The sequence below is a fragment of the Coffea arabica genome, chromosome 6c, assembly GCF_036785885.1.
Source record: "Coffea arabica cultivar ET-39 chromosome 6c, Coffea Arabica ET-39 HiFi, whole genome shotgun sequence".
NCBI lineage: Eukaryota > Viridiplantae > Streptophyta > Magnoliopsida > Gentianales > Rubiaceae > Coffea > Coffea arabica.
Genome location: NC_092320.1, coordinates 6,307,353 through 6,321,703, shown reverse-complemented (window position 1 = coordinate 6,321,703; position 14,351 = coordinate 6,307,353). Strand labels below are relative to the sequence as shown.

General features: G+C 36.4%; 2 protein-coding genes across 2 annotated transcripts; both read right to left on the bottom strand.

Annotated features, from left to right (window-relative positions):
• Positions 1-487: 487 nt before the first annotated feature.
• Positions 488-2,210, bottom strand: LOC140008361 (E3 ubiquitin-protein ligase PUB22-like). The gene has a single exon (XM_072052410.1). The coding sequence runs from the start codon at positions 1,937-1,939 to the stop codon at positions 668-670; it is 1,272 nt and encodes a 423-aa protein (XP_071908511.1). The 5' UTR covers positions 1,940-2,210; the 3' UTR covers positions 488-667.
• A 10,047-nt stretch (positions 2,211-12,257) lies between these two features.
• LOC140008360 (E3 ubiquitin-protein ligase PUB24-like) lies at positions 12,258-14,022 on the bottom strand. The gene has a single exon (XM_072052409.1). The coding sequence runs from the start codon at positions 13,734-13,736 to the stop codon at positions 12,495-12,497; it is 1,242 nt and encodes a 413-aa protein (XP_071908510.1). The 5' UTR covers positions 13,737-14,022; the 3' UTR covers positions 12,258-12,494.
• Between the last annotated feature and the right edge of the window lie 329 nt (positions 14,023-14,351).

Genomic DNA, 14,351 nt, shown 5'->3' with positions numbered 1-14,351 from the left:
TATTAATTGAGTAAAAAATAAACACTCACCCACATGCGCGCGCTTACTTTTCCTCTGCGCGCGCTTACCATTTTTAACGCTCTTCTTACTTTTCCTCTGCGCGCGCTTATAATAAAATACACTCACCCACATGCATGGACGCAAGAATGTTTGATTATTGATCCACCAACCAATCTTCCGTCTCATCTTCCACTGTAATAAACAAAAAACTGCAATGAAGAAGGTAATTTTCTATATGGAATATCAGTCAAGGTGTTGAATATCTCAGGATTGTCATGAAGGAGTAGATTATCAACTTGTTTAGACGAACGGCGCCGCCCTGTGGTACAAGTCCAAAGCCTCATTAGGCTTAACAACTCCTTTCCTCGTTTTCCATCATTTGCTGCAATTGTTAATTCAACACTACAGCTGCATAATTGAGACAACAACTGCGCATGCTACAAGAAAAGATTAATCGTGTAGAAAAGAAATAAGAGGCTATTATGAATTTACGATGATAACACGAATTCTGCACAAGTATTATTCGCGTCAATTGAAATTTTCGCCAAGGTTCAGTATCTACGGCCGTAGAATTTGGCCCAGTGTAATTGTCTAATTACAATTGAATCCTATTATCTACACAAAAATCAGCACTAATCTCTAACAACTAGTTTATCCTCCCAATTAATTAACATGGGTATGAAGGCCGCAAACTGGTGGGAATGCATGGAGAATTATTCCAAGTCCTAGCATGCAATTTAAGGATTTCTCTAGCTCTTTCCTTAGTCTTGCTTCCGCAATCAACTTGAAGCACCAAACACAGCTTAGACACCACCCCCAAACTCAACATTTCTTGAAGAACACTTGTGGTTGCAGAGAATCTAGAAATGGAATGAAGAATCTTCACAGCTCTATCACTTGCCACTTGAGAAACCCTGAGTATCTTTTTCGATATGATAGCCAACCCTGCGCCGCGCTTCAAGAGCTCAGCTCTTCCTTCAGCACATTGGCAGACTTGTTCTAACACTATCAGAATCATTTCTGTCGCCCTTTTCTCCGTAGAATCAAGAAGGAGATCAATCAATACAGGGACAGCGCCAGCTTCGGCGGCCTTGATTCTGTTTCTTCCTTCTGGACACACGTTGATTAGTAGCTTCAATGTTGCCTTTGATGCCTTGCGCGAGATCTGATCGTGCAAGATTTGGATTAGTTCGACGAAAAATTCAGTTTTTAGACTGGTCAACTGCATTGGATCGACTACTTCGGACATGGATTTCAACAACAGAACTGCATAGGCACGAGATTCGTAGTTCCCACGTTGCATGACACGAACCAAGGAGTCGATGAGTTTTGCATTTCTCTGGAAGAGGGTTTTAAGCCTATCTTCGGATAGTTGCAGATGACAAAGTAGACTTAAGGCTTCATCGCTTGCTTTTGTCGACTCCAACGTATTATGTTCGAATATGCCATGATGATCATCAGTAGCTGATGACGCCGGTGTTGGTATGGATACTTCTTCGATGTTGTTGATAATTGAAGCTAAGAAATCGGCTGCTCCTACGGTTTCCATGCATCTTTTGTTGGTCTCGTTGTGGGAAGCAATGGATCTCAATCTTCTCAGACACTTGATTTGCAGCTGTGGGGACTGAGCTTCATTGAGAATCTTCACGAGTTGGGCTTTGCTGATTGGAGCTTTAGGTGTGGGAAACCTTTCGATGCCGTGGGAAGCGTTGACCGTGCACCATGATTGGATTACTCGTCGGAGGGTGATGTTTGGAGTCAATTCTGAATCTGTAAGGACTTGTTTGGTAACCGGACATGTAGTGTTCTTCCCCGAAATTAGCCATTTTTCTATACTCTCGCGATCATATGTTATGCCTGTGGAGACTGTAACGGGGTCTTTCATGATCTGAAGAGAAATGGGGCAGAGAAAAAATGGAGGAACTTCAATTGCGTCCATTAGTAGAGGAAAACAATTGAGAATAGTAGTATTAGCCCGGATGAGGATTAACTAAACTTAGTTCAAGGAGCAAGGACGAATGATCAGTCGATCAGAAGTAGAAGTTCTATATGTTTGATCGAAATTAAGCAGAAAGTTTTGTTTTGTGGTTGATATAATTGAGTAGTTGATGAACAAGGAGAAGAACTAGAGCTGTGGTGAATTGGTTTGATGGAGTTGGGAGGAGAGAAAGGAGTATATATATACGTGTGTGCATTAATGATGTGGGCTGGGGAGAAACTAGAAGGTCGAAAGATGTTCAAAATGCCAAAGTCAAAACACGGAAAACAGGAACCTCATCCTTTCTGGCTTTCTCCTGGCTTGCTCCTAGAGCGTTGATAGTCAGAGACGAGACTTTTCTAAGGTATTGAAGAGCTCAACAATGACAATTGTTTTGCCGAGTCTCTTTGTCTCTTTCGTGTGTGTGTGTGTGTGTGTGTAAGATACGTGTGGCAGGAGCGTAAGATGGATTGATCATACGTCCATCCATATCTTGATTATTAGTTTTTTTTTTTTTTGTCAAAAGATTATTAGTATTATTTTGACTCTGTTTCTAACAGCACATGGATTCTCTTTCTTCACCTGGGCTCCGGCTTGGTATTATTTGGTCATCATCCCCCGAGTTACATGACATGATGGATTGAGGCTTGGGACGATTTTGGAAACCTCCCTTGAGGTTTCTTATAATACCACGTAGTACCCTTACGATTTAAAATATATTACCGACTTCCCCTATTATCAACTTCTTGTAACATTATCCATCCATTTCAAAATATCTGATTGAAATGCTCATCCTAGTAGATAGAGGATTCTTTTTTTTTTTTTTTGGTTGAAATTGTCCTTTATTGTTCTACTATTTCATAGAATTATAAGTATATTAATTAGATATTGAAAACAAAGACAAAAAGTATGGATTGGAGGCATAAGTTTAATGGCACAAAATCTAGCTACCGAAAGCAAAAGTAACTATCTTTTTAACAGGAGAAAAAAAATTAAAAATATATTTGAGATGTTTTCAAGTTACAAAAGGCACTCAATCAGGATTAGGCTGAAGTTATTTTTTCACAAAATAGTAAACATTTTTCGTGAAAGTGCTGCAGTTCAGTTACGGGTGTTTATTTAGAAATATAATACTGAATCCACATTTATTTTTAATTCATTTATCCCTCAAGGCACTGAATGAAAAACAACATTTAGTTAGTGTAAAGTTTTTTTATGAGTTTAAGGAGTTTTATAAAATTGTTTAGATTTTCTTTGTCCGAATCAAACTAGAAAAAGACAAAAAAAAAAAAAAAGAGAAAGGATAAAGGGACTTATTTGAAATGTTTGTGCAAGATGTTAAGTTCTAATCTGTAAATCTCTTGAAGTGATTTTTATCTGTTTTGTAAATTAGTTAAAATTTTTAGTGTTTTATATCCAAATTATGATAAGAAAAAAAACTATTAAAGGATCTTTCAACCTTCCTAAAAACCTGTAAGTTCCTATTACAAAACCACATTTATCAAGGTTTTAAATGTTAATAGACTAAATTGCTCTGTCATGACTACCAACAAACCAAGACAAACCGAGAATTTTGGAATGTTAAATTATCTTCATTGTCCCAAAATGAGCTTTTTAATCTTATACTTTGAGATGGGCTCACAAAGTTACAAAAAGAAAAATGTTCACGGAGATCTATAACAATTTTTTTAAGTTTAGGGCGCTAAGTGGTATTATCAAAAACCTTACGAGATGTTTTGAGAAATTATCCCTTGACGCTTCCATTATTCCATAACATGCATGCATCAGCAAGGGGCCACTACTCCTAACCACCCCCGCGCCCGCGCCGGCCCCACAACACAACCCCACCGCACAAAAAACCCGCAAAACACTGCCAAAACAAAACAAAAAAATAGTAAAAAAAAAAATGCGAAGGGTGCCGACAAGTACCGGTGGACCATGGCCCATATAACCTGGCAATCATCTTCACTTTCTATTCTTTTACTACTAGAGTCTAGAGTAGGCCTCTTCTTCTGTTTTCTAGTTCCTTTGACCAAGGAACCGTCGATATGTCTGAAAGGTCGATTAAGAAGCATTCCCCAAAACTTCCACTCTTCTTTTTTTTTTTTTTTTTTTTTTTGGGATGTACTTTTAAGATTTAGTCATAATCAGCTTTTTTCTCTTTTAAGAACATTTTTTGAAATTATGTTCTGAAACCTAATTACTGGAATTTATCATTTTTCACTTAAAACATATTAAATGCAATGCTCGTCCCCTATCTCGACTTTTTATTATGTCATTTAAAATAAGCTAGATAAAAGGGTAAAAAAAAAAAGTAAATTAATGCTTCACATTACTTAAAGTAAAAAAAAAAAAAAAATTTCAGTCGCAGCTTTTAGTCATAAAGTAAACTCTACGTAGACGAAAGTTGATGTGTATTTTGTTTCCTCAAAGTTCGAATGTATTTTGCTTCAAAGTTCAAATGTGTGAGCCTTCGTTTTATTAATTTTGTAAATGTAAGAAACACACCAATCTATTCCCTTCTGCGTCAACCGTGCTAGCTACGAGATCCAGTTATAGCGCGGGAAGGGAAAAAAAATAAACAGAAAGAGGGAGGGGTGACGGGGGAGACAAGAACAATTAAGGCTGAGGAGCAACTTGGTCGAAGAGTTGAATTTTGCCAATGGGAACAGTTTTTTTTTTTTTCCCGTAGAAAAATGACTTCGAATTGGTAAAAGCTGCAGGTACTACGTACGTCCCCACAAGCACTTAAGACTTAGGTCCCATTTGAATTGTGAATGTTTCAAAGCTTTTTTTTTGGAAATAGCATATTTTTTTATTACTTATTTACCTCATATATAGTATATATATATATATATATATATACTATCACATCATTATAATATAATTTTTTTCTATAAAAAAAAAACAGGCTCTTAATTATTTACAAATTAAAGAGAAAACCAAGGTCAAGAAATTAACTTGCATTTCCTTTAATGCTTGACAATCATAGGTACGTGCAGCAATCAAATGAAAGCTACCGGTCGCTGCAAGGTCTTTTTGTTTTAGAGAGTCCATTGATAAAATGAAGATGCAAATTTATAATATGTTAGTAGAGATGGAAATGGTCATCGGGTTTTATAATATTGGTTGAGAAGTACGTAGCATCGTCCGACAAGTACATTTACAATTGGTACTCATACGCACAACTCCATGAATTAATTAATACGCCATTGTTTAAATTATAACTCCTTTTTCTTTTCTTTAAAAATAAAGTTTGAAGTTGACGATTTCGTGTTATACTTAGCGGGTTCGTTTCCGTAATTAATTCAGGGCAGGTACTACATATCATGCAGATTGTACTGTTCAACTTGAGATTCCAGTTTTTTAACCGCCCAGGTGTAGAGGTAGGCAGGCGATTCCAAATTAAGACAAATCCTGCATAGGGTTTACAGTAATTTAATTAACGTTCAACCGCTTTACACTCAAAAATCAATGATTCAATATGCTGTTCTATGGAGACTATTGAGCTTAAGAGCCCTTCTTTATTTGCTCACCGGACTAAAGCTGCAATTCGGATTCAAAGATTGACAATCTCAAAATACGAATGCTAATCATCATCTCCTTCTTCTTTTCTTAATCCCAACTACTTTCGGCACTCATCCCCCTTCAAGATTCCACAAAAATGGCCTTTAATTTCAAAAGATTAGCACCCTTTTTTTTTCCCCATTTCTGCAGGGTCGGTCACGAACCGAGAGAAGCAGGAGCGGCTGACTCATCGTGTCGTTGAACATTGCAAAAAAAATGGCAGGTGGAAGCTTTAATTGTTGACCTGCGAAAATGGCTGAAAAATAAGAATTGGTAACCGCAGTCAAAGCTATTGCAAGTTTTGAAAGTGGTTTGGTTCGGTTCGGTTCACCATTTTAACGTATCCTCAATCCATTGAAAAATGTGGATATTAATTCAAGTATGAGCTCTATTGATGTTTCGAAACACAAGTTGGTAGAGTGATTTTTATTGCTAAATTTGAGTATAATTTAAACTCGAAAACATGTTTTTATATAATTAAAAAAAAACATGTTTTATATAGACTTTCATTCAATTTATTTCAGCATATATACCGTCGGAAATTGACCTGCTTGACCTTAAGGATGGTTGGTTCCGCCTAGGGTTGCAAACGAGTTGAATCAAGTCGAGTTTTGAGTTAATTGAGCCAAGTCTCGACTAAATTTTACCAAACTCGAACTCGAACTCGAGGTCGACGAGCCGGCAATTTGAAGCTCGAGCTCGGCTCGAATCAATTCGAATTCGAGCCGAGCTCGAACTTGAAAAAAATAAAAATAATTATTTTATTTTTTAAAAATAAATAAAATAATTTTTTAAATAAATAAAAAAATATTAAGGATATATATGTAATTTTACTATTAAAATAAGAAAATAAAAAATGTATATATACACACTTAAAATAAAAATATATATATATACTTAAAATAAAAAAATAAAAAATACTATATATATACTCGAGCTCGAGAGTCTAACGAGTTTAATATTTTGAGATCGATTTCAACTCGAGTCAGGTCAAGCTCGACTCGAACTTGACGCGAGCGACTCGATTCGTTTGCAACCCTAATTATTCGCCACTGGTATTGGCTATACTATTATGGCCACACACGTTTGTTTTGAAGTTAGGATGGTTGGCTCCGCCACCGGTATTGGCTATTGCGGCCACCTGCATTTGTTTTGAAGTCTTGGAAAGACGGCTAGGCCCTGGCTAACGAGTAATGGCTCTGGGCAGATACATATCCTCTTCAAAATTGACTACGTAATTGCTCAACTCAGATACACGCTGGCCGCTGACCCACTGCTGCTACCTCAAACTGTATTATCGACACGCCGTCCCTTCACCAGTAAACTAGTACTACCACTGCAAATTATGGCACGTGCACAATTCCATGATGGTAAACACCACGTGCCAATTACTTTTTCTTATTCTCCAACACAAATTTGCAGGAAAGGAATGGAAAGTTGTTTCACGATTCATGCCCTCAAACGCAAACTGACGTATGTTACAGTCAGACTCAGGGGAAAAAAGCCAAAAAAGCCAAAAAATCGGCCGAACCAATCTAAGTTGAATTTCAAAATTTGATAATTTGGACTTCAGTAAGATCAATTTATATCCAAGCTTTTATATTTGGTGAAACAGTTTTGGAATGAATTCTAAAATTGAATTCTCGAATTTCCTATTACTGGCCGAATTCCAAAAGGATTCTTATGTACACATGACATGACGTGTTTAATTGAAAATTTTGAATATTTTACAGAATTAATAGTCATCTGGCCGAAATCCAGTTACCAAAATCCAGACTTCCAATTAGAAGTTTGGACCTTCCGAATATTGACTTTTGGATGGAAAAAAAACCTTTTTTTTTTTTTTTTTTACCGAATTCCCGATTTTTGGTCGATGAATATCCCTGGCTACAGTGATATGTCTTCAACTTTACCATAATTAACAATATTTTTCTCTAAGTTACTTAATTTACAAAACCGATTTCAGTTGTTGTTTTTTTTTTTTTTTTTACTTTTCTGGTTTAATTAATAATATTCATTTATTTTCTAAACTCCCAAATAATATCAAATCTTTTCCTCTTTTAGTTTTATGTTCTAATCTTTTATACTATCATACACTTTATCCTTTTCTTTTTCTTGTTGACCTTTCGACCTAAAATAATCAAGTAGGTTTATAAAATACAACTCAATTTTAGTTTAACAAACAAAATTAAAAAGATACTCGCCTCAATATCACATTAAAAGATGTAATATTTTATCATGTACGTAACTTGGTATATGTTTAAGGATGATGAGTACGAATTTAGATAAGTACAATAGGGCTAAGGTGCTTAGTAGTGACGCTTTTTTTAAGACGATATATCTTAAACATAAACCAAACTTTGTATGAAAAGTTAAATAAATAATAACGTTACTTAGGATTCTAAAACTATTATTATGTATGGGGACTGATTTGAGTAGAGTTCGATTTCTCCTCCGGAAGTCAACCCCGCTAACCCACGGCACGTTTCGGCGCCCGTCATTAGTGACAATTTCGTGATTATCAAATTATTGACGATATATTGACCATCAAATTGTCAGTTGCAGCACTATTATTATTTTAGTAATTGGCAAATTATTAACGATATATTGACCATCAAAGAGAAGTACTCACGATATCCGAAAACGAGCCCTCATTTTTGTTGAATTTATGAAAAGCCCCAAATCTTCCCTTAACATATATCATTGTTCCCCCCCAAAATCATCTCCTTTCCCCAGTCCTCCATGAGACGGATAACTTGAGCTTTTTAGATTCTGGCAGACTTGGTGTTTTTTGGGCTGATAACTGTTGTCGTCCGAAAATATGAAAGAATTAAATGACTCAAGGTAAAGAAGCTAATTATGTTTGGAAAACACTAGTATGCAAATAATTCTTAATCATCAAATCTTCGAAACATAAAAAAGTTGTTCTATATTTTTATATTCTCGAGGTGTATTCATTGCTAATTTTTAGACATTTGCAGTACAATTTACGAATATTTGAGGTGATGAAGGGTATTAAAAGGAAGGGTTCATATACCGACTACCTAATATGCACTTGTTAAAATATATTTCAAATAATTCAATTATATGACATCTATAACTGTGGTTTAGCATCTATTCCAGTCTTCCTTTCGCCAAACAATGTAGAAGAGTGATGACTACCTACCTGCTTGCATGTATAAATAACTTAATCAAAGTCAAATCCCATTCTCTTGAAATTTGGTTAAATTTTTATTCTATTTGAATTTTGTGTTCAATTTTGACTAAATATTGAAGTTTAATCTATTGACTAAAATTTGAATTTAATCTATTGAAGTTTGTATCAAATTGAACTTAAGTAACTTATTTGTTTGATTAAATATTTTAATAAACAAATCATTCTGACTTTTTTATTAAAAAAAAAATAATAATAATAATACTGGGGTTGCAACTTAAAATTTTAATAAAAATTAAAATATATGCCAGAGTAGATTGTTTTATATATTATGTTAATGTAAACAATTGACACTTTTGACATTAATATTGACATTTCTTCTTGCGAAAAACGAAAAGGAAAAAAAGTAATGTACGATGGTGCAGTAGGCCTGGCTTCGTGGCGGTTGACTTACAAGATTGGGCTTACTGAGAAATGATATTGCAATATTGGACTTGGTGTCTCAATTGGACCGGACTCACCATTCAAATGGTCTACGATTTCTTTATAAAGAACTGGTCTAAAATTGAACGCGAACATTAAAAAAATTTTACTTTTGGGAATTGGAATTCTGAGGCCATGTCCAAGTTTATTTACAAATGGCAAGGACAATAAATATGTCAAATGAGGACGCAATTCTAGGGTCCCAAAATTGTGAAAGTGACTAAAAAGTAAAAACTGGGGAAGACAAGATTTTATGTGTCAAGGTTCTGAATCCATTATTAATAAAAAATGAAACCTCCTTGTTACAAGTTTCGAATTTGCAAATGGTGACTCCATTTCCAATATTCGCGAGTGTGAGCACGCCTAGCCATTCTATCACCAGCCGCTTCAACCTAATATGTCGACCCTCGTGCTAAGGTGTAGTATAATTGGAGCTCCTATAAAGCAATTTGATGCTTAACCTACTCTATTTTTAACCGCCTTGATTTTAGAGAATTAAACTGGCTATACAGCCATGCAAATTGCAAAGTTGGAGTATGGTTTCCTGGAAAGTAGCAACAGGCTAATTTGACCACTTGGGATGTTCAATGCCATTTTTCCTGTGACAACTCAGTGTTACGTTTATATTTATGCTAAGCGTCTCGTTTATTTAATTTGCTATGGGTTGTTTATTTAAGTTTTTTTTTTTACCCTAACGTGATAATTGGGATTGGTACTAAGTTCGATACCAAATACTGAATTTAACCATTACTAACCATAGCGTAAGCTAGAGAGGGATATACAGTCGGCTGCACTCTTGGCTCAAAAGCATTACTTTTAAGTTGCTGTTCTTGTTTGATTATTTTACCTCTATCTTAGATTTTGAGAAAATTTTTGAATAATTACTTTTTTCATTTTGAAAAGTTTTATTCTTACAAGTAACAGTTTTCAAAAGAGCGGAAAAAAACCCTAATGAATTGAGCAAGGGTTTTTTTTTGGACAAAAAAGCCAAAAATAAAGGTTGATTTGATATAAATGTGTCCTCGATCTCTCCATTTAAAAGCAATTGGTTGTTAGCTAACCAGCAAGGACTCAAGGAATCGAATTTCAGCTCAAGTTTGTCGTCATTACCAATCGATTTAGTGTCCTCAGTAAAGTTCTACGAGAACTTGCCAACGGTGTAAGTGAGATAAATTAGCATAAATAACAGTTGATTGAGAGCAAAGAGATTTAAAAGGGTATGAGTAAGATTTCATTCTTTGGTTAATTGGAGGAAAAAAAAAAAAGATTGCCGATTAACAACATCTCTAATATGGGTAGCTTCTCGCGAACCTGCAAAAAGATGTAGCTCTAGTGCATGAGGTCATTTAAACTTCCGGTTGAAGTAGAGTTATTCCCAGCTGTAAGTAACTCTGAGGAGCCAATGCTATTAAATTTGGACGGGATAACGATTCGGTTAAACTATTGGATCAGCGATCAACTGATCGGATCGATCGGATAGTTCTAAAAAATTCACTAACGTCAACATGATGTTATAATTATTTTATATTTTATAACTTTCAAAAATATTAAAATTAAATTATTGGTTATATTTGGCCAATCATGAAAAATGTTTTAAAAATATTAGACTTGCAATCAAATATACACCTAATGATTATATATAAAAATGTAAGTTCATGGTTAAAATATGTCCATTCTCCAAAATTACTTGAAAAGAGGCTCCGTTTGGATTAGTTGTTTTTGGAGATATTTTTGAAATATTTTACTGTAGTAGTGTTTATGAAAAACTTTTATTATAGATTTTTTTTGGTGATTTTTTGGAGGGATTTTTGAAATATATTTCGAGGTACCTTTTAAAATTAAAATAATTTTAAGATACTTTTTAAAAATTAAACTACCACCCATAACCATAACCAGAACCACCACCAACACTACCCCCACCCACCATTGCCACCACCCCTCCCTCCTCCTCCTCCTCTCATTCCCTCTTTTCTCCTCCCTGCTACCCATCGGCCCTCCATCTCCCCCTTGATCTGGTCATGGCCAAATTGCGACCAAACGATTGCTACTTTCTAGGGTTGGAGGGCAAGGAAAGGAGAGGAGGAAGAGGGCAAGGAAAGGAAGGGATGAGGGGGGGGGGAGAAAGAAGGAGGGGAGGGAGTGGTGGCATTGGTTGGTGGGGATAAGAGAAGGGTAAGTGGCAATTCTGGGTAGGGATAGGGAGGGGTGGTGGCGGTAATGGGTGGGGATGGTAGCGATGGTGGTGGGTGGTGGTGATAGCTAGGTAGAAAATGTTATAGAATTTATTTAAAAATTTTTTTTTTGTGTATACTTGTAAGTTATTTTTGATATATTATATGGGTAAGATATTTTTTAAATTATTTTTGTTTGTATATTACCATAACATTGTATTTGAAAAACTTGTTTTTGAAAAATTGGTCAATCCAAACAGAGCTTAAATTAAAACAAATTAATGCAAATTAGAATCACTGATACTAAATTAATGAGATCATAGGAATGAAAACATCTTGATTTATAGATCATTTAGAAAAACAAGTGATTTTAATATTTACACTAAATAGGTGACGTTTTCTTATTTCTATTAATAAATGAAAGTGTTAAAATTTAGGTAAGCCAAATTATGTTTGGGAAAAAAAAGAAAAATTTGAGAATCGGATCAATCAATCAAATTCAGTCACTAATTTAGCTGGTTTTTAATGATTTTGACTGATTTTTGACCAAAACGATTTTATACTACAAACTAATTCGAAAAGAAAATCGGTTCATGATTAAACCGGTCGATCCGATCCAGATCTAACAACACTGTGAGTAGCATATCCACTACGGGAGAATCACCTGCCATCTAGCTATAACTAAAGATCCATGATCATGAGACCCCAAAACCAATTGCTTCGGAGATGTTCCACCGTTAACGCTTGAGTGTTCAAGCTTCCAGTTACCCATTTCGATGCCCCTCCCCCACCCCCATCCCCTTTCACCACCCATAAAACCACAACCCCAACCCAAAAACAAAATTCAGTAGTGTATATTATTGCTTGTGCTGAATTTTTCGGCTATATTGTGGAGGATAAAAACTTGGAGGAAACAAAATACTATCAAGCAAAGAATTGTTACTTTTCAAGGCTTGCTCTAACTACAACTTGTACAGTTTCACTGTTTCAGTCAAACAAGCCATGTAGTGTAGTACTCTAAATTTTTTTTTTTTGGGTAATATGATGTATACATATGTTGCGTGCGTGATTCAATATACTCACTAACTTAATATATTCTTGTCTGGTATACTTAACAACTTAAAGATGTAACTAATGTGAATTACAAAGTTAATCGACTTATCTTGTCACTGGTGAGGGTATGAACATCTATGCAAGGAGAGTCCTTCCACGCATTAGAGTGGGTTCTTAGGATCTCTCTTGCCTTATCCTTGAGGTGCGATTCACAATCGGCTTGAATCACCATGCACAGCTTTGCTACAGCTCCAACTCTCAACATCTCCTGAACTACCCCAACTGTACCCGAGAATTTTGAAATCAACGAGAGAATGAGCATGGCTCGCCTGTCCGCTGCCGGCGAAACCTTGAGAATCCTCTTTGTCACTATGGCCACACCCGCAGCGTGGCTGAGAAACTGTGCTCTCCCATCCGCGCACGAACACAGGTGATATAATATTCCAAAAATAAGCTCAGTGGTTTTCTTTTCTGCTGAACTAAACTCGAGCTCGATTAATTCAGACACTGCTCCGGCTTCCACCATCATTATGCGGTTTCTTCCCGACGGACAAGAGTCCAACATGACTTGCAGAGCAGCATTAATTCCTTGTTGAGAGTTGCTTTCCTTTATGTAGCGTATAATTCTATTGAAAAAATCCGGCTTTAGCCTCCCCAAAGTAGAGGAATTTGCCTTTTGAACCAACATTTTGAGCGCAGATATTGCATGCGTTTTGATGGTCAAAGAGTGATCCAAATGATCAAGATCACAAACTAAGACCCACGTAAGTGCATCGATGATTTCATCATTTCCAATCAGGACTAACTTTGTTTGATTCAGTGAAGAACGTATAAGGAAGAAAATACTGAGAGCTTCAGCTAAACCTGTTGTTACTTCTTTTCGGTGGCATGCCACGACAAAAGATATGACGGGTTTAGTTACCCCGGCTTCCACCATTTGCTTTCTATTGCTTTCGTTCTCCCTTGCCAGTGCTTCAAGTTTCTGCAGCGCCTCCAGTTGTGAGTTTGGAAGCCAAAGGCCTCTGATGAGGTTAGCGAAATGAAACTTGCTCATAGGAGGCTTCGGGGTGGGGACCTGATCCATATCAGGGGGGGAGTTGGCAGTGCACCAGGCCCGAATCAAGCGGCAGAGGGTGTTGTTTGGGGTTAATTCGGAGTCTCTGGGCAAAGGCTGCTTGCTGACCGGGCATGTGGCGTTGTGCCTCTTCAACAACCATTGCTCAATGCTTTCCCGATCATAGGTGATCCCGGTTACGGCTGTCACCGGATCTTTCATTATGTGAAGTGAAATTGGACAGATGAAGTACTCTGGGATTTCAACGTCATCCATCACTGATTCCTTACACCAAAATACACGAGTGATCAAGTGTTTTCCAGTTCTCTAGTGGTTAAGAAACTAGACTCTATATGTGTGTGTGTGTGTCTACGTATAATAGTTGTAGTAGTAGGAAATAATCTGATCAAGACAAATTTAGCGGTGCAGACGTTCATGTGGCATGTAATACTAGACTACTACGTACTGATGCAGAAGAAGAATACAGAGAGAGAGAGGAGGAAGACTAAGAAATAGTCTCAAAACTGGTAGGGGCGTGGAACGAAATGTGGATGGATAAAATACGGTTTTCTTTTCCCCTTAAAATTTCGGTGGTAAGAGAATGCGGCTACTTTATTAACATATATTTATTTGCGTGTAAGATGAGGTGAGACTGAGAGTGAGTGCAAGTATTATTCAAGGGAGCAATGATAAATTCTGGATGCGGTCGAAGAGTGGACTAATACTACTAAAGGAGGCAGGTCGTCTCTGGAGCACACTAGTACTCCCTACCACGCTTTTTTATCTTAACAAAAAATCTGGTAGGTCGTCTATTCTCACGGTCACGGGGGGCATCCTCCGGTCAAAGTCCTCTGTTCTCGAATTTTTAGCCAAATGGAGTAATGAGGGACT

Bases quoted from the DNA above. Each gene is read 5' to 3' on its own strand.
- LOC140008360 (XM_072052409.1), bottom strand. From the start codon at position 13,736: ATGGATGACGTTGAAATCCCAGAGTACTTCATCTGTCCAATTTCACTT.
- LOC140008361 (XM_072052410.1), bottom strand. From the start codon at position 1,939: ATGGACGCAATTGAAGTTCCTCCATTTTTTCTCTGCCCCATTTCTCTT.